Source organism: Oncorhynchus kisutch, linkage group LG20 (genome assembly GCF_002021735.2).
Source record: "Oncorhynchus kisutch isolate 150728-3 linkage group LG20, Okis_V2, whole genome shotgun sequence".
NCBI classification, from domain to species: domain Eukaryota; kingdom Metazoa; phylum Chordata; class Actinopteri; order Salmoniformes; family Salmonidae; genus Oncorhynchus; species Oncorhynchus kisutch.
Genome location: NC_034193.2, coordinates 23,452,444 through 23,473,223, shown reverse-complemented (window position 1 = coordinate 23,473,223; position 20,780 = coordinate 23,452,444). Strand labels below are relative to the sequence as shown.

At 43.4% G+C, this 20,780-nt stretch overlaps 1 protein-coding gene across 2 annotated transcripts; it reads right to left on the bottom strand.

The window, feature by feature from the left end:
• Positions 1 to 606: 606 nt before the first annotated feature.
• LOC109865501 (conserved oligomeric Golgi complex subunit 7) lies at positions 607 to 19,966 on the bottom strand. 2 transcript variants are annotated; one of them, XM_020453741.2, is made up of 19 exons: positions 19,681 to 19,966; positions 19,369 to 19,591; positions 18,213 to 18,361; positions 16,323 to 16,439; positions 15,714 to 15,882; positions 15,507 to 15,589; positions 15,219 to 15,341; positions 13,862 to 14,060; positions 13,228 to 13,355; positions 12,733 to 12,887; positions 12,118 to 12,234; positions 9,263 to 9,328; positions 7,288 to 7,474; positions 6,839 to 6,979; positions 6,661 to 6,744; positions 6,301 to 6,415; positions 5,777 to 5,920; positions 1,248 to 1,435; positions 607 to 901 (listed from the first exon to the last, which is right to left on the bottom strand). In XM_020453741.2, the coding sequence occupies exons 2-18, from the start codon at positions 19,529 to 19,531 to the stop codon at positions 1,269 to 1,271; spliced, it is 2,307 nt and encodes a 768-aa protein (XP_020309330.2). In that variant the 5' UTR covers positions 19,532 to 19,591; positions 19,681 to 19,966; the 3' UTR covers positions 607 to 901; positions 1,248 to 1,268. The 2 variants fall into 2 exon arrangements, with proteins under 2 accessions (XP_020309330.2, XP_031655470.1); XM_031799610.1 differs by having other exon boundaries at positions 19,369 to 19,557.
• Between the last annotated feature and the right edge of the window lie 814 nt (positions 19,967 to 20,780).

The following is a 20,780-nucleotide window of genomic DNA, read 5'->3' as shown; positions in this document are numbered from 1 at the left end:
GTCTCATTCTACTTTCCTGTTGTAGGCCAGAATGCTCCACTAGAAATCAGACAGTGACACATACACAGCTAGGCCTAAAATATATATACAAAAATAACACTTTTTTTTTTTACATTGGGAAAGATACTCCGATAATTTGGTGCCCAGAAAATTCAGATCCTCACTACAGTTAGCCTATCCTGCAACTGTTTTACGGCAGGCCAGGGGTAGGCAACTAGATTCAAGACGATTTTTGTCCGACGGATGGTCAGGGCGGAAACACTGCAAATTGACCACAACTAAGCTCCAAAACAGATTGTATTTCAAAATAACAATTCCAGACATGATCACATCTTTTTTTTTGTCTGTGGGAATACTTGGGAACATATTTCCTAAATTAAACAAATCAGTTGAATTCCTGGAGATTAGTCTATTTAAAAATGTAAAAAAATAAGCTTTGGCCTGTTGCCAACCCTAGCATTACAGTATGTTCATTAATGATTTTCTGAGATGAACCTTCATACTGTTAAACATAGCCTATGTGAACAATACTACCCTTGCTGTGGCAACAGCATCCTCAGTTAATCAGACATTGAACTTGAATCTTCAATTAATTTCATTATCAAAGACTTGAAGACAACAAGGCCACATGTTTATTCAATTAGTGGACAGATTCCAGTACATTACAAATAAGCAAAACCAATTCTACCCGGATTTACCCCAATATAAGTGTAAATGAACAAAAATGTAACATAATAGAAAACAATCTTTTTTTTTTACTAACAGAATTGCCAATAGTATGATGCCAAAGCAGTTACAATATTTGATTTGAAGATGTTGCATGATGGGAATATCCCCAAATGGATACTTCTCAGTTCTCCGTCATACCAGGGGTCCAGACTCCAGATTGTAGCGATCAAATCTATAGAGAAGAAAAACAGTGAGGAACAAGCGATTTGAGTAGGATCATAATTTTTTACATGACATACTTCCATATTTACAACACGTATAAAAAAAAAGAAGTGTAATTTGATATTTTTCTCTCTACATTCTAAGACTGGATTTGTTTTTGGGTCAAGTGTAAACACATTTGAGATCAGGCTGACCAACACAGGAGGTGAAAGACAATGTATTTGTGTTGGGACGAGAAAAAAAAAAAACTTTTAACGTTGGACTTGTGTGACAGAGACAGTGTACATTCATCAACATTTAAATGTCAATGTGCCAGAGTTAGAAAAATAGCTTTTTTTTTGTCCATAGTCCGTTACCGGTTTAGAGTGTGACCGTGGTCAGTGGTCCAGCCCTCTCAGGGCAGCGATGGTGGACACCAGTCTGCGGGGCAGCAGTTTGGCCGTCTGTCTGTACTCCTCTGGCTTGGCCCTCAGCAGGGTCACTATCTGCTGAAGGGTCCTGGAGGGCTGCAGGCCCAAAGCGTCCATAACGTTGCTCAGATAGTCTGTTAGGAGACAGATGTTGAAGATCAACAAACACTGTGTGGCACTAACACACTGAAAACATAGTATGGACATAATATAGTCAATAATAGGTAATAATATAGTCAATAATAGGTAATAATATAGTATGTGGCAGGGTCTACAGACAAACACGGATTACAAAGGGAAAAACCAGCCACTTCGCAGACACAGATGTTTTGCTCCCGGGACAAGCTAAAAACACCTTCTTCGCCAGCTTTGAGGATAACACAGTGCCACCGACACGGCCGGCTCCCAAGGACTGTATCGTTGTCCCTGGCCGACGTGAATAACACGTTTAAGTGTGTTAACCCTCGCAAGGCTGCAGGTGGCATCCCTAGCCATGTCCTCAGAGCATCCGCAGACCAGCTGGCTGGAGTGTTTACGGACATATTCAATATCCCCCTATCCCAGTCTGCTGTCCCCACTTGCTTCAAGATGTCCACCATTGTTCCTGTACCCACTGCTTCTTGACACAATGCCCACTTAACCCGGAAGCCAGCCACACCAATGTGTCGGAGGAAACACCGTACACCTGGCGACCGTGTCAGCGTGCACTGCGCCCAGACCGCCACAGAAGTTGCTAGTGCCCGATGGGACAAGGACATCCCTGCCGGCCAAACCCTCCCCTAACCCGGACGATGCTGGCCCAATTGTGCGCCGCCCGATGGGTCTCCCGGTCGCGGCCGTCTGCGACAGAGCCTGGACTCGAACCCAGGATCACTAGTGGCACAGCTAGCACTGCCTTAGGCCACTGCACCACTAGGGAGGCCACCGTAGCACTCACTTCTGTCAACATGAAGTGATTGGAGAGGCTACAGTCGTTAAGGATCATATCACCTCCACCTTACCTAACACCCTAGACCCACTTCAATTTGCATACCACCCCAATAGATCCACAGACGATGCAATCGCCATCACACTGCTCTATCCCATCTGGACAAGAGGAATATCTATGTAAGACTGCTGTTCATTGACTATAGCTCAGTATTCAACAGCATAGTACCCTCCAAGCTCATCATTAAAGTTGGGGCCCTGGGTCTAAACCCCGCATTGTGCAAACGGTTCCTGAACTTCCTGACAGGCAGCCCCCAGGTGGTGAAGGTAGGAAACAACACTTCCACTTCACTGATCTTCCACACGGGCCCCACAAGGGTGGGTACTCAGCCCCCTCCTGTACTCCCTGGTCACCCATGACTGTGTGGCAACGCAGGCCTCCAACTCATTCATGAAGTTTGCAGACGACACAACAGTAGTAGGCCTGATTATCAACAATGACAAGACAGCCTACAGGGAGGAGGTGAATGCCAGGAAAATAACCTCGCTCTCTCAACGTCAACAAAACAAAGGAGCTGATCGTGGACTTCAGGAAACAGCAGAGGGAGCACACCCCTATCCACATTGACGGGACCGCAGTGGAGAAGGTGAAAAGCTTCAAGTTCCTCGCGTACACATCACTGACAAGCTGAAATGGTCCACCCACACAGGCAGTGTGGTGAAGAAGGCGCAACAGCACCTCTTCAACCTCAGGATGCAGAAGAAATTCGGCTTTGCCCCTAAGACCCTCACAAACCTTTACAACTGCACAATTGAGAGCATCCTGTCAGGCTGCATCACCGCCTGGTACCGCAACTACACCGCCCGCAACTGCAGGGCTCTCCAGAGGGTGGTGCAGTCTGACCAACGCATCACCGGGGGCAAACTACCTGCCCTCCAGGACACCTACAGCACCTGATGTCACAGGATGGCCAAAAACATCAGAGGACAACAACCACCCGAGCAACAGCCTGTTCACCCCGCTATCATCCAGAAGGCGAGGTCAGTACAGCTGCATCAAAACTGGGACAGAGAGACTGAAAAACAGCTTCTCTCAAGGCCATCAGACTGTTAAATAGCCACCACTCGGTTACTCAAACCTGCACCTTAGAGGCTGCTGCCCCATATACATAGAATCACATATCACTTTAATAATGTTTACATACTGCTTTACTCATTTCATATGTATATACTGTACTCTATTCTACTGTATTTAAGTCAATGCCACTCCGACATTGCGTGTCCTAATATTTATATATTTCTTAATTCCATTATTTAACTTTAGATTCATGTGCATTGTTCATACTACTGCACTGTTGGAGCTAGGAACACAAGCGTTTCGCTACACCCCCATTTAACATCTGCTAAATATGTGTATGTGACCGATACAATTAGATTATTACTATATTATTACCAATTAATCTCTTGTGGATAGACGCACTTAACATAAATGGTATCGATGCGTCTGTCAACAGTCTGTGGGATGCAACGACTAACAAGGAACTCTGTTTGGGTATGCTGATTTTTCACCACTGAACATTTGGACAAATTACAATTTTGCAGGTGCTCGCATATTTCAAATTTCAGAAGTGGACATTTGGCCAATAGACTTGCCTGAAACTTGTAGAGTTTCCAATTAAGGGAGGGAGGGGGATACTTTGCAAGTCAAGTTCACATCTCCCCCTGAAGTTAATCGAGCGTCAACATTTTAGTTCTGGGTTTCCGATATTAATTACAAATAGACGTAGAGTAACCTGCCATGCTTAATGATACACTATTGATGCTTTGGCAAGTAGGCATTTGACAACGCATACTTGATGATGCAACGATGATACAACGTGTGTGTAAGTACGCATTGCTTCTTGGTTTAGTTTTTTTATCTGAAAATGTAAAACGAGTCTGTACATTCTTGACATTTTTTTTTTTTTACTAAACAACCAACTCCAGATGATCATACAGCATCCAAGAAGCAATGACATTCAGTACTTATAACCACGTTGGCTCCATGTACAAAATTGATCTAGAGCTATCTAACAAATATTTCATGAACGATTCAATATGACTCTAAATACATGGGCCCCAATACCATACACAATGCAGATAGTCCGAGTAGCCTTGGCACTCCGGTACCACTTGTCATGTGGTAGTAGAGAGAACAGACTATGAATGGGGTGGTTGGGGTCTTTGACAGCTTTTAGGGCCTTCCTCTGACACCGCCTGGTGTAGAGGTCCTGGATGGCAGGCAGCTTTGCCCCAGTGATGTACTGGGCCGTACGCACTACACTCTGTAGTGCCTTGCGTATTGCCGTATCAGGTAGTGATGCAACATGTCAGGATGCTCTCGATGTTGCAGCTGTAGAACCTTTTGAGGATCTCAAGACCCATGGCAAATCTTTTTCGTTGCCCTATGGGGAATAGGCTTTGTCGTGACCTCTTCACGACTGTCTTGGTGTGTTTGGACCATTCTAGTTTGTTGTTGCTGTGGACGCCAAGTAACTTAAAGCTCTCAACCTGCTCCACTACAGCCCCGTCGATGAGAATGGGGGCGTGCTCGGTCCTCCTTTTTCTGTTGTCCAAAATCATCTCCTTAGTCTTGTTTACGTTGAGCGATAGGTTGTTATTCTGGCACCACCCGGCCAGGTCTCTGACCTCCTCCCTATAGGCTGTCTCGTCATTGTCGGTGATCAGGCCTACCACTGTTGTGTCGTCTGCAAACTTAATGATGGTGTTGGAGTCGTGCCTGGCCATGCAGCCGTGGGTGAACAGGGAGTACAGGAATTGAATGCAACCTTGCATTCTCGCAAAAATTATTGCTGCCCTTACAAAATAACCCTGTTTATGTAAAAAATTACCAAAAACATTGACTGTTTAAAGCAAAACTACCAAAACTATTTCTTATGGTGAACCTGAACAATCTAAATGAAATCTGAATGATTGAAAACCTTAAATCAGCAGTTGGATGTGAGTTGCATCCACTCTGGTAGGCTACACAACTCCGGTAAAACACCATTTTCTACAGCACATTTGGTAACAATGAGCCAGCAAATTACATTGGTTGTCACTCAAACTAATAAAGCCTATAATTTGACATTGAGAGAGCCATTTTACAGGCCTCTGAAAGCTGAAAGTGCCGCACAGATGTACAAATATCCTATTAGAACAGGGATAGGCCGACCTCTCGTTGGCACCAGCAGCTGTATCTCCCAGCTGTGCGCACAGTTGTTATTTGACAGTCATAGGCAGTTAGTCACAAAAGTTCGACAGGCTACTGAACTGAAGGAGAGGACACATCCAGTCAGTCACAACAGATGAGGTATTTTCAGAATAAAACAATACGATTTAAAAAAACATTAGTGAACCGGCAATTTGTAACATTTGAACGTCGGAGCAGGTTTGGGGTCCCGCAGAGCGACGCACTCGTATCTTCAACATTTGAACCGGGGACCAATGCTTATCGGTGAATCGTTACATCCCTAATATTTTGGGGGTCATTGACAGAGGTACAGTACCGATGTCGGTGGCCAGCTGTTTGGTGGAGTGGGCCGTGAGCTCTGGGATGAGCAGGATGGCGTCACAGTACGTTTGCATGGTCGCCCTGGCGATGGAGCCCAGCCAGTAGTCTGCTGTGTTGTCCAGCTCCGGAAGGTCATCACCTGAGGTTGAAACAACATCAGACAAACATGAGGCATGGCCAGTCACACACAGAAAATGGCAAGGGCAGCTATTGAAATTAGGACAAACGAGAGGGAGACTGGAGGAGAGATGGAGTGTGCAAGGAGAGAAAGAAAGAAGAGACCGGAAGTTTAGGGCAATAAGTAAAGTGGGGGGGAAGACTGAGAAGAGAGAGGAGAGGTATGGGGAGATAGAAGAGGACTGGGGAAGAGAGGAAAAAGGTGCAAAACCTGAAGAGATGAGGAGCAAAAGAACAAGGGAGACGGGTACCAGACAAGAGGGGCAAACATCTAAAAGGAGGGAAGAGTAGAGAGACAGATGGAGGGATAGACCGAATGAAAGAGAGGGGGGGGGGGGTCACCTTGCTCAGGAGGGAAAGGCAGCTTTCCTGCGTGCAGGGCCAACTCCAGCGCCGGGTCTTCTTGCGTCACAAAGGGCTCCAAGTGGAGCGGCAGAGACATGATGTACTGTCCTATCTTTCAAGGAGAAACCACAGGCAGTAAGCCACCTCAACACAACCTGACGGAACCGGAACATTCATAGTACTATAGTAACACTAACGGTGAACATTTACAGCAGAAAAACCACCACTAAAACATTTTTCCAAAAAACAGCTTGCAAGGACAGGTTATATTACATAATACATATACAATAACACTTGAATCTATGACTTGAATTATATAACCTGTAGATGTTGTGCCCATAGTTAGGCCAGACATACATTGGTGATGTACTCCTGTGGGGACAAGCTGAAGGTAGGCAGGTCTTCAGCATAGCTCTCTCCAAAACCTCCTGCGTCTCGGCTCTGATAACAGCCGTGGTACAAGACGGAACATATGTAAGCATTACATTTACATACAGAAACTAGATTCACTGACTGCACACACACACATACAGACCTCCATTTTGGAGACCAAGCAGAGTTGATGTTTGATCTGCAGGAAGACCGAGTCGAAGGCCAGCTGGTTGGCCTGCTGGTTGAGACGGGTCAGAGCCACTCGGGGCTCAGCCAGAAGAATGGAGTTACCTGTCCCCTTCTCCTACAAAACAATGGCAACTTGAACATGTCAGACCTCACAACAGACCTAACTCCCTGAAAACATAGTGAAACTTACTTAATTGCATTTACAAGCTTTTATTGAAGCAAAAATGACATAGGTCGCAGATCACAAGACTCTCTGTATTTTCACTCTGAAAATAGTTAAAAATGGGACATTTGACCATTTATAGGCTACATTCCCATCCTAGCCAACAACTACTGTAACATCACACCCAAGCTAAAAACCTTAAACCCAAATGAAAGTTAACAGTGCCAAGTCATCCCCCCCCCCCGTATGAACATCCATACCTTGAGGGAGTAGAGCAGCCCCATCAGGCTGTTGTACTCTGACATGTTGCCCCTCTGCAGGTAGTTATACTCCTGCCAGGGGTTCCTGCCGCTTGCCTTCCTCTCTGTGGAGCTGGCTTCCTGGATGCCCGCCAGGCTCCTAGGGCTGTACGACTCAGACAGGTACTTCCCCGCCGTGGCCAGGATCCTATAGGATCATAAAGTGTGTTGAGGCCCATGCACAATTCCCTTTCAAATAAAACGTACTTAAATAAATTTGACCTATAGGTCATGGCAAGAGAATGGGGGAAGTATGAAGGGATATACAGTGCCTTGCGAAAGTATTCGGCCCCCTTGAACTTTGCGACCTTTTGCCACATTTCAGGCTTCAAACATAAAGATATAAAACTGTATTTTTGTGTGAAGAATCAACAACAAGTGGGACACAATCATGAAGTGGAACGACATTTATTGGATATTTCAAACTTTTTTAACATATCAAAAACTGAAAAATTGGGCGCGCAAAATTATTCAGCCCCCTTAAGTTAATACTTTGTAGCGCCACCTTTTGCTGCGATTACAGCTGTAAGTCGCTTGGGGTATGTCTATCAGTTTTGCACATCGAGAGACCGACATTTTTTCCCATTCCTCCTTGCAAAACAGCTCGAGCTCAGTGAGGTTGGATGGAGAGCATTTGTAAACAGCAGTTCAGTTCTTTCCACAGATTCTCGATTGGATTCAGGTCTGGACTTTGACTTGGCCATTCTAACACCTGGATATGTTTATTTTTGAACCATTCCATTGTAGATTTTGCTTTATGTTTTGGATCATTGTCTTGTTGGAAGACAAATCTCCGTCCCAGTCTCAGGTCTTTTGCAGACTCCATCAGGTTTTCTTCCAGAATGGTCCTGTATTTGGCTCCATCAATCTTCCCATCAATTTTAACCATCTTCCCTGTCCCTGCTGAAGAAAAGCAGGCCCAAACCATGATGCTGCCACCACCATGTTTGACAGTGGGGATGGTGTGTTCAGGGTGATGAGCTGTGTTGCTTTTACGCCAAACATAACGTTTTGCATTGTTGCCAAAAAGTTCCATTTTGGTTTCATCTGACCAGAGCACCTTCTTCCACATGTTTGGTGTGTCTCCCCGGTGGCTTGTGGCAAACTTTAAACGACACTTTTTATGGATATCTTTAAGAAATGGCTTTCTTGCCACTCTTCCATAAAGGCCAGATTGTGCAATATACGACTGATTGTTGTCCTATGGACAGAGTCTCCCACCTCAGCTGTAGATCTCTGCAGTTCATCCAGAGTGATCATGGGCCTCTTGGCTGCATCTCTGATCAGTCTTCTCCTTGTATGAGCTGAAAGTTTAGAGGGACGGCCAAGTCTTGGTAGATTTGCAGTGGTCTGATACTCCTTCCATTTCAATATTATCGCTTGCACAGTGCTCCTTGGGATGTTTAAAGCTTGGGAAATCTTTTTGTATCCAAATCCGGCTTTAAACAGTATCTCGGACCTGCCTGGTGTGTTCCTTGTTCTTCATGTTGCTCTCTGCGCTTTTAACGGACCTCTGAGATTATCACAGTGCAGGTGCATTTATACGGAGACTTGATTACACACAGGTGGATTGTATTTATCATCATTAGTCATTTAGGTCAACATTGGATCATTCAGAGATCCTCACTGAACTTCTGGAGAGAGTTTGCTGCACTGAAAGTAAAGGGGCTGAATAATTTTGCACACCCAATTGTTCAGTTTTTGATTTGTTAAAAAAGTTTGAAATATCCAATATCCAATCAATTGTTGTTGATTCTTCACAAAAAAATACAGTTTTATATCTTTATATTTGAAGCCTGAAATGTGGCAAAAGGTCGCAAAGTTCAAGGGGGCCGAATACTTTCGCAAGGCACTGTAAGTAGGGGAGTCAGGTAGCTAGGGAGTAGGGTCTGGGGGTTGATTTGGAACTCGGCTAGAGCGATGACATTGGTCTTACTTGTTTGACAGCTGCAGCTCATAGGCTCCACACTGTCTCAGCAACTCCCCACAGGTGGCAATGATCCTGCAATGAAGAGGATACACGGGGTAGCAAAAATAACAGACAGTTCATGCACAATTACTCTTTTCATACTACCGGGCCATGACCGGCCGAGCTGTGCTGCATTGGCCTGGTTGAACATTATGGGGGAAATAAAAAAAATGTAGATTTCTGCCTAAAGAGACCCAAAAGTTATTATTATTCATGATATTACCATAAACAATATCTAGTAATGCTGCATAGTTCTCGAAAGCTCTGGAAATGAACTTTCTGGTATAAAAAAAAAAAATTGCTGAGGTGTACACACTTTTGAGGACACAGGCTCAAGTATATAGTACAAATATTACGAAAATATTAAAAAAATAATATCAGACTTTTGTCCTATTGTAGCCTAGTGGTTAGAGCATTGGACTAGTAACCGAAAGGTTGCAAGTTCAAATCCCCGAGCTGACAAAGGTACAAAATCTGTCGTTATGCCCTTGAACAGGCAGTTAACCCACTGTTCCTAGGCCGTCATTGAAAATAAGAATTTGTTCTTAACTGACTTGCCTAGTTAAATAAAGGTAAAAAATTAAAAATAAAATAAAAAAAGTGCGGGAATAGAGCTTGTAATTACTGAAATGCTTTCTAAATATAGTAACAATCAAATTATAAACAATTTACTATAATATTCAACCTTATAACGAACTGTAAAATAAATATGATCATATTTAGGTGAGAGTACAAGTTTGGATCCATTTCATATAACTGACGGCACAGCATGTTCTACCAAGCGTCCTCTTAGCGAAGCAGAAACACCATTCGAATGTGTACAGACTCGTTACAACTTCAGCTTTGCGCATTAAGACATTTCGTCCCTTCTAATAATTCTACAAAATTATTTCGCATTTATTCATTTCGAGAGCTCCCAATCTGGCTCAGAATATCACAGCGAGACGAAACCACAATTGACAGAGTCCCTAGATTGTCCCCTTTAATATGGCATTTATTGTCATGAACCTTGCCCTGGAGGCAGCTCTGCAGAGTGGTCACTAGCTGGCACAGCCAAAAAGTCATAAAATCTGATTTTAGACCTAACCTTAACTACACTGCTAACCCTAATGCCTCACCCTCACCTTAAATGAAGACACAAAATGGTGACTTTGCATCTGGCCCACATAGCAGAAATAGCTCAATTCTGCCTCCAGAGCAAGATTCATGACAATAAATGTCAATCTGCCTTTAACATGCCATCTGGCAGGCTGGGCACCGTTGCTCAGAGGCAAATTCAATCGATTCTTTGTCTAGATAGGGCACAAAATGTGATACGTCACTCCCTACGCAAATCGGGGTGTAAAACCTGACACTTAAAGTCAGCTCTGCTGACAGAGTGGTAGCAGAAATATGGTGCTTTCTAACACACTATATATACAAAAGCATTTGGACACCCCTTCTAATTAGTGGATTTGGCCATTTCAGTCACAGCCGTTGTTGACAAATGTATAAAATCGAGCACACAGCCATGCAATCTCCATAGACAAACTTTGGCAGTAGAATGGCCTTACCAAAGAGCTCAGTGACTTAACGTGGCACCATCATAGGATGCCACATTTCCAACAAGTCAGTTCGTCAACTTTCTGCCCTGCTAGAGCTGCCCCAGTCAACTGTAAGTGCTGTTATTATGAAATGGAAATGTCTAGGAGCAATAACAGTCAACAGGGAAGTGGTAGGCCACACAAGCTCACAGAAAACAGAAAGGGACCAAGTGCTGAAGCGCGCGGCTCGCAAAAATGGTCTGTTCTTGGTTGCAACACTCCCTACAGAGTTCCCAACTGCCTCTAGAAGCAACGTCAGCACCAGAACTGTTCGTCTGGAGCTTCATGAAATGGATTTCCATGGACGAGCAGCCGTACACAAGCCTAAGATCACCATGTGCAATGCCAAGTCGACGGATGAAGTGGTGTAAAGCTCGCGGCCATTGGACTCTGGAGCAGTGGAAACACATTCTCTGGAGTGATGAATCGTGCTTCACCATCTGGCAGTCTGACGGACAAATCTGGGTTTGGAGGATGCCAGGAGAACCATGTTTGCCCGAATGCATAGTGCCAACTGTTAAGTTTGGTGGAGGAGGAATAATGGTATGGGCCTGTTTTTCATGGTTTGGGCTAGGCCCTTTAGCTCCAGTGAAGGTAAATCTTAACGCTACAGCATACAATGACATTCTAGACTTTGTGGCAACAGTTTGGGGAAGGCCCTTTCCTGTTTCCGCATGACAATGCCCCCCGTGCACAACGCGAAGTCCATACAGAAATGGTTTGTCGAGATAGGTGAGGAAGAACTTGACTGGCCTGCACAGAGCACTGACCTCAACCCCATCGAACACCTTTGGGATGAATTGAATGGAATGGGAACGCCAACTGCGAGCCAGGCATCAGTGCCCAACCTCACTAATGCTCTTGTGGCTGAATGGAAAGTACCCGCAGCAATGTTCCAACATCTAGTGGAAAGCCTTCCCAGAAGAATGGAGGCTGTTATAGCAGCAAAGAGGGCACCAAATCCATATTAATTCCCAGGATTTTGGAATGAGATGTTGGACGAGCAGGTGTTCACTTACTTTTGGTCATGTAGTGTACAATAAGACACTGGGCCCTGTGACATTAACAGAGTGCTTTGTACACCAAAATGTCAGTCAGAAGCAGTCCAAAACCTCTCAGTCCCCTAAATATTGGACTTAACATCTAATTAACCATGGTTGTTGGAAGCATCCTGAAAATGACAATGTGCAAAGGAAAATAGAGCCAGCAGAGTTTGATTTGGGTTCACACAAAACCCACCTGACCGAGTTCTGGAAGGCAGTCCAATCCTCTTGGAACACAGCAGCACTGGGCATGTCCTCCAACCTGCACTTCTTCCTGACTGACTGCAGAGTAGTGGAAAAGTCTGACACATACCTGTAGAAAAATTGGCCAAGACACATACATGTGAGAGCAATGGACAAAAGTCAACCAGAATATTCACACAAATATTGAAATGTGCATGTACTGTGTAGTATGTGTATGAACTGTCAGTGTTTCCCCTAGGATTTCTTTTCCAGCAGTGGTGTCATAATTAGGGTTGGGGGAGTAGTGGGTGTCCTCTTGGCCGCAGAGACAAAACTTATGTTTTAAAGCTAATTTACTACAATTCTACACATTTTACCATGGCTTAAGCCATGTTCTTATGCGATCTGAGTGACTCAAACATAACAAAATCAATTGAGGCCCCATGCAATGACATTTTTGGAATGGCGATTATTAGTTCTCAAAGATGATCTTATTTAAAAGAAAATATACTGTATAGCTCTATTATCTTTTCTACATGTTTAAGTTTACACTGAAAAGTTAACATTCCACCTCCCAAAAAATGATCAATAAAATGTTTTTAAAAAGTGTATAGTCGTGTATAATTACTTGGCGAAGAGGGCTTTGAGGGCCTTGAGGAGGCCACACAAGGCCAGGCCGTCAGTCAGTTTGACACAGCGGTCAACAGCAGCACCGGCCAGGCCAAACAGCTTCCCCACTGAGTGACTCAGCTCCTCTACACAGTCTATCACCTCACCACGCTCCTGAAAGAAGGAGGGGAATAAGGAGAGAGAGAAAGAGGGAGGGACAGAGAAAGAGGAGCGGGAGAGAGAAGAAAATGTACGATGAAGAGAGAAGGCAAGAGGTACACGGTCAATGATCACAAGGTCCTTTCCACTCGCCTTCCCAAAAAAATGAAATTACTATTGAATAAGGTTTGGTTTGTGCGTGTGTGTGTGAGGTGGTATCCTAGCAGATAGGAGCATTGGGCCAGTAATCAAAAGGTCGCCGATTCGAATCCCAGAGCCGACTAGGTGAGCAAGGCACTTTACCCTAATTGCTCCTGTAAGTCTCTTAAATGACTAAAATGTAAATGTGCCTCACCAGGGGCACGGCGCTGATCTGAATGAGGAGGTGGGACTCCTCCAGGTCTCCATACTGCAGCTGGTAGGGTTTGTAGGGGTCGTACAGGGCACTGACCAGCTCATTCACCTTCAGCAGGTTGTTCTCGCCTGAGAGGTACAACCACAACATAAGTCTACCTTGTGAGCTCTGAACCCCCCCAACCCCCCCCAAAAAACACTCAGATGTCAACCCCAAGGAAAAGTTTGAATTACCTGAGTGGAGCTCAAGTTAGGATTCAGCGTTATATATATATCAATACAATTAATTAGCGTCACTATCAAGATTACCATAAACATGTCATGAGCAGATCTTTCAAATACTTCAGTTTCCCTACTATAATTATGTTCCTATGGAATAGTCCCAAAAGTGCAAACTCCAAGCAAAATCAAGGCCACCTTTCAAGTATTTTGACGCAGGGCTGATATCATTACAATCTTATAATCTATATCATCAATCTCACTGCTGACTAACAAGGGACTGCGGATGAAAATAAACTGTTTAGCAAAATCAACAACTATTTTACACCTCAGCATTGACAGACTTGTCGAATAACGTGCAAATGATAGGCCTATAAATAAATAAATACATAGACGCAGTTGCAGGCTGAACAGACCCAGGTGAGGCAACATGGCCTGCGCCAGGCTCCTGCCGAAGGTGGCAGCGGTGTGGTGAAGCTCCAGCAGGGTGTCCAGCCGCTGCTCCTGGGGGGCGCGCTCCATGGCCGTGCTCAGACACACAGGGATGGAGGGCACCATGGCCCCCAGGGTCTGGATCAGCAGCACTGTCACCACCTCGTATGGGTTCTTAAACACCTGGTGGTGGAAGGTAGATCAATTCATATAGTCATATGGGGACATGGGGTTAGGTTGGAGATGACAAGTTGTAGATGGAAGATTGTGGACCCTCTGCGGACATGTTTTTTTACAGCAAGAATATATATATGTTTTTATTGTACAGTCTATTAGTGTAAGTCATGGTGTGTAAATGTATGGTAGTGTGAGTAAGGATGCCTAGAGCAGGGCTGCACGATACGGGCGAAAAAAATATAGCTTTTTTTTTTTTTAAATCAAAACACTTGGGTGAACGGTTGGAATCATATAAATACTTATATTAGGAAGCAAAGTGGAAAGCAGCATCGTTTGTGTTTGGAACAATCTGTGGACTGCATGACTGGAACTGCATGCAAACTTATAGTGGATCGAACAGTGAGGAGGCGGAGCCGCGCTGCTTTGAGTGACACGGGGCAAGGCTTGTGGAAAGCAGACGCAAGAGAAGAGAGATGACAAACAAAGTTAAAAAAAATTAAACTGACTCGGCCGAGTGGCGTTTTAAAATATTGCATACGATATGGATCTCTTGAGATATGGACACTGCAAATGTCAATATTGCAATTTCGATGTGAATTGAATTACTTGGGCAGCCCTAACTGAGAGTATGCGTTGCTGTATGATACAGTGTGGGAAGGATACTTAGTTGTGTGTGTTATGTTACGATGGAGCGCGTGTGTTATGGTATGATACAGTGTGGGAAGGATACTTAGTTGTGTGTGTTATGTTACGATGGAGCGCGTGTGTTATGGTATGATACAGTGTGGGAAGGATACTTAGTTGTGTGTGTTATGTTACGATGGAGCGCGTGTGTTATGGTATGACACAGAGCAGTGGTACTCAAAGTCGGGGTCGAGTGGGAATTGCAGTGTTTAGCCAGTTTTTCACATAATGAAATACATAATTGGGCTGAATTACAGATCATTGTATGGGACAATATACAAACTTCTTTGAAAGATAATGAGAAAGATACACATTTTATTGAGTAAAACTAAGTATTTATTGGTTATTTTAATTGTGATGAGAAAAGTATAAATCTAAATTTATTTGAAGAATTTCACCAGAAATTCTGATGAAAGAAATGGGATCCCACTGAAAAAGTTTAAAAAGCACTAGACTGTGTATGTGTGTGTGTGAGTATACCTGGCTGCTCCACTGTAGCTGGGAGTGCCAGGTGGAGAGCAAGGTGTCGTAGAACTCAGCCAGCTGCTGATTTAGACTCAGCTCACTCTGAGACAGGTCCTGCCACACACTCACCAGCTGACCCTGGAAACACACACACACACACACACACACACACACACACACACACACACACACACACACACACACACACGAGAATTCAAGTCAACAATTGGAAAACACCTACCTACAAAATAAACCACGTAAGCAATTACGCTAAATTAAAATCAGTGATAATGTAACACATACCTTATGACACTTGTAGTAGTAGGCAAGAAGCTGTGGCATTCGGTCGATTTCTGTGAAGACTTTCACAAAGAGCTTGGCTTGGTCTGCAGAAGAAAAGAAAACCATAAGCCTAGTCAGAATCAGGTTTCAGAAAGACCGGTCTAAACTAATACGGATTGAGCATTCCATCTCAACCCAATCATAATTTATTTGCAGACCGTCTCTTACCTATAGACATGGAGTTGAAGGTGGCTACTATCTGGGGGCTGGCCAAGGCCTCCAGCCTATTCTTCAAAGCCTCCAGGTGCACACATTTCTCAGAGTAGTCTGGTGTGTCCACCAGCATAGCCAGGCTGTTCTGCATGGCGGTCAGTTTAGAAGAGATTACAGCCATGTCCTGGGGGAACGAGGTAGTGGCAGAAAGTTCAGGTTAAATGGAAATCGATGTTTGGTCAAGTCAAAAATGAAAATGACTAGAGCTTGTGTGTTCCCGTTAACGTGGGATGTCTTCTGCCTTTGAGGAGTTGGTCACTTGTTATAAGTCGACACAGCAGAATGACAGTCACGATGCAGCATCACAGATATTGAGATGAGCGAGATGAAAGACTCTCTCTGACAGTATCTGCGCATGTGCACAGGTTCACTTCACACTATTCACAGCGTGGTAGCCAGGGCACCAAAACAGCAGAGAAGTTGAGCCTCACGCTTCAACGCTCTTATATTTGGTCACCCGTGCCACCTAAAATATCAAGTCACTGAATCCTTAAATCAGTGCAGAGAGATATTACAGCATACTAAGGGGAGTGGAGCAGGGTTTTAGAGGTGGTTTGACGCCACCTGTGTCTTGAAGGTCTCCTCGATGTCTGCACTGAGCGTGCTCCATTTGTCTGCCTCCTGTAGTGCATCGGAGGCTAGGTGCATCCGAGACTTGACCTGATCGAGCTCCACCAAGACCTGCAACACAGAATCCACACGCCAAAGACTTAGTGCTGTATAACTAACAACACATACAGTTGGAAGTCGGAAGTTTACACACACTTAGGTTGGAGTCATTAAAACTCGTTTTTCAACCACTCCACAAATCTTTTGTTAACAAACTATAGTTTTGGCAAGTCGGTTAGGACATCTACTTTGTACGTGACAAGTAATTCTTCCAACAATTGTTGACAGACAGATTATTTCACTGTATCACAATTTCAGTGGGTCAGAAGTTTACATACACTAAGTTGATTGTGCCTTTAAACAGCTTGGAAAATTCCAGAAAATTATGTCATTGCTTTAGAAGCTTCTGATAGGCTAATTGACATCATTTGAGTCAATTGGAGGAGTACCTGTAGATGTATTTCAAAGCCTACCTTCAAACTCAGTGCCTCTTTGCTTGACATCATGGGAAAATCAAAAGAAATCAGCCAAGACCTCAGAAAATGAAAAGTCTGGTTCATCCTTGGGAGCAATTTACAAACGCCTGAAGGTACCACGTTCATCTGTATAAACAATAGTACGCAAGTATAATCACCATGGGACCACGCAGCCATCATACCGCTTAGGAAGGAGATGCGTTCTGTCTCCTAGAGATGAATGTACTTTGGTGCGTAAAGTGCAAATCAGTCCCAGAACAACAGCAAAGGACCTTGTGAGGATGCTGGAGGAAATAGGTACAAAAGTATCTATATCCACAGTAAAACAAGTCCTATATCGACATAGAAATGTCCTCTGGTCTGATGATACAAAAATAGAACTGTTTGGCATTAATGACCATCGTTATGTTTGGAGGAAAAAGGGGGAGGCTTGCAAGCCAAAGAACACCATCCCAACTGTGAAGCAGGGGGGTGGCAGCATCATGTTGTTGGGGTGCTTTGCTGCAGGGGGGACGGTTGCACTTCACAAAATAGATGGCATCACGAGGCAGGAAAATGATGTGGATATATTGAAGCAACATCTCAAGACATCAATCAGGAAGTTAAAGCTTGGTCGCAAATGGGTCTTCCAAACAGACAATGACCCCAAGCATACTTCTAAAGTTGTGGCAAAATGGCTTAAGGACCACAAAGTCAAGGTATTGGAGTGGCCATCACAAAGCCCTGACCTCAATCCTATAAAAAAAAATCATGTGCGAGCAAGGAGGCCTACAAACCTGACTCAGTTACACCAGCTCTGTCAGGAGAAAGGGGCCAAAATTCACCCAACTTATTGTGGGAAGCTTGTGGAAGGCTACCCAAAATGTTTGACCCAAGTTAAACAATTTAAAAAGGCAATGCTACCAAATGCTAATTGAGTGCATGTAAACTTCTGACCTACTGGAAATGTGATGAAAGAAATAAAAGCTGAAATAAATCCTTCTCTCTACTATTATTCTGACATTTCACATTCTTAAAATAATGTGTTGATCTTAACTGACCTAAGACAGGGAATTTTTTTCTAGGATTAAATGTCCGGAATTGTGAAAAACTGAGTTTAAATGTATTTGGCTAAGGTGTATGTAAACTTCCGACTTCAACTGCATTTGCCACACTGGGAGCTTGTTATCCTATTTGAATAGGACAATATCCTGAACATAGTACGATATAGTATTATGCGACTGTGTGTATGTCGCCGTATCTACATGGACTGACTGTGCTGCATATTTGCGTGGTGTGTGTGTGTGTGTGTGTGTGTTTGCTTAGTCGCAAGTCAATTTCGATGAGGTATCCGTCTGATGTGCGTTTATAACGCAAATGGCGCCCATACCTGCATGGACTGAACAGTGTCCTGCTCAAATTTCCTGATGTCCTCTTTGACAAGGACCATCTGCTCCTTCAGGAATGACGCTTCCTGCTTCAGGGCCTCCACGTCCCGCAGCACTCTGGGCATGTTCTGCAGGGCCTGGTTACTGCTCTCTGGACAAGGAGAAATACAATTCAAATGTTTCCCATTGTGTACGTCAATGGTCAGAGAAGCAGGAGACATCAAATCATGCTTCATAAACAACAGGTGTAGGCTAACAGTGAAATGCTTACTTACGGGCCCTTCCCAACAATGCAGAGTCAGAAAATAGAGAAATAATAGAAAATAATCATCAATACACAATGAGTAACAATAGCTTGGCTTTATACACGGGGTACCAGTACCGAGTCAATGTGCAGGGGTACGAGGTAATCGAGGCAGATATGTACATAACTATGAATAAAGTAACTAGGCAACAGGTTAGACAAACAGTAGCAGCAGCGTATGGCATGAGTCAAAAACGTTTGTGCTCATCTCCAGATTACGGCGCATGTTTACGGAAGACAGTTCTGTTCTAATTAGCGATCTAGCAAGCGCCGAACACCTGTGTGTAATGGGAGAAAGCCACCAGAACGCGTTGTAAATGATCAGCTGCAATGAAGTCTGTTAAAACCGTGTACAGTAAAAACAGTGTACAGTAAGTGTAGAATTATTTTGATGTGACATGAAATTAGAGGGCTTTACGTTTCTAAACCTGTATCACAATTAAGAATTGACTCGTTTAAATTGAATATTTGGCTGTCTTGGCTGCCAGAGCCTGTCTTCCTCTGAAAATAACAAGGTCCTTGGACAATTATTGGGTTACTGTAGCCTATGACTCTTGGTTCTTCTAGTTCAGTTAACTGAACCTGGAACACTTATGTACTTGGTAGTTTCGGGGAACAGGCTGCAATAAAATAGCATGACTTGAGACACAAAATTGACAGTATGTCACTGTTACCCTAGCTTCGGGACAACATCGGGATATGGTGCGGTTCAGACAAAAGTTGGAATCAGAGGGGGGGGGGGGGTGAATCGGCTACATTGTGGTATGGTTATTTTTCGTCGCCACCCACCAGATCGTTCACAACTCAGGGAATCCAAACAATAGATTCCCGATGTTGTCCCAAAGCTTAGTTACCCTCTATTGCATTGTTGACTTCCTGGATGAACAACTGCAGTTTCATGACCAGCGTTGCCGCGTGTGCATCTGCCTTCCCAGGCACATCCTTCTGCATCTTGAAGGCCCCATTCACCCAGTCCTTCACGTCGAAATCATCGTCCAGAAATTTGGAAAAGTCCATTTTGCCGTGCGACAAACTTCAGGTAGCTAGCGACGAGTGATGTCAAGAAAACCCACAATTCTGGGTGAGGATTAAAACAAGTTGGACAACATTGAAGACAGCTTTGTTTAGCTACCAATAATATTCACTATATTAAAAGTAATACTTACCTTTTCACTTCTGAATGTGACATGAACGTAGACTGGCCATACAGGCTAGCTAGCTGCTTCTCTTAATTTGAAACAATCTTAAGTTTTCCCAATTACAGGTTTAGAAACGAACAGAAAATATACAGCCCATGAGCATGAAATGACCATAATAACTAAATAGAGTTCGAGCAAAATAATTGCCTCCTCCAGAGCTGATTTGAATGGACTAAAACATCTAAAAAAATAAGAGTTTCTGCTTTGTTGACAGATGACAGCAATATCCTGTTTGCGCTCACTCAATAATCTTCCCCAAGAAACAAATTACTATAAATGTTTCCGTCCCCATTACAATGATCTATGCTCGAAAATGGGTCAAGATGAGAACATTAAAAATACAATTATTTTAAAGCATCCATGAGGTTAACTTTCAAGATTAATTATTGTATTTGTATATTAAATTAGGAAAACGAGTTGTGTTACACTTGAAGTCTCTCGTTGAAACCAAATCCTGCCTCCTGATGGTCAATTTGCAAAACAACTAGTGACAAGTTATATAAAACATGTGAATACAAACCTATACAGTGGATGTTAACGTCTGACATTTGCAGATTACTGGATTGGCTATATTATTTTACATAAACGCAATTGTTTTAGCTGGATATGGAGCCCAGGGTGAATTAATTACACCGATTGTGTTGCAAAACGTTTGCAACAGAAACCATTTTGCAACGAAAACAAGTTCCTATTGGACAAATTAAGGTATGTCCATTCCCGTTTCGTTCAGTTTGAAGTTTACTTCCGTTTGGTTCTTAAACGGTAAACGGTTTCCGAAGCAAGATGCAATGAATACACCCCCGATAGATACTACAAGGACCAACATTTTTTAAATGTTTTTTTTTAAATTATGAGCATAACAAATACACACACAAAAAAAAGAAATATACAAACCAGAGTACATAAACCTAACAGACAGCAGTATTACATATCAAGATTCATTTTCAATTTGTTAAATACTTTTATGGTGTGTATTGCTTTTTTGTTTTTACATTTACTGATCATTTCAAAATAATATTTAAATCCTCTCTTAAATAATGTGAAAAGGGGTTTGTTCTCTGCCCACT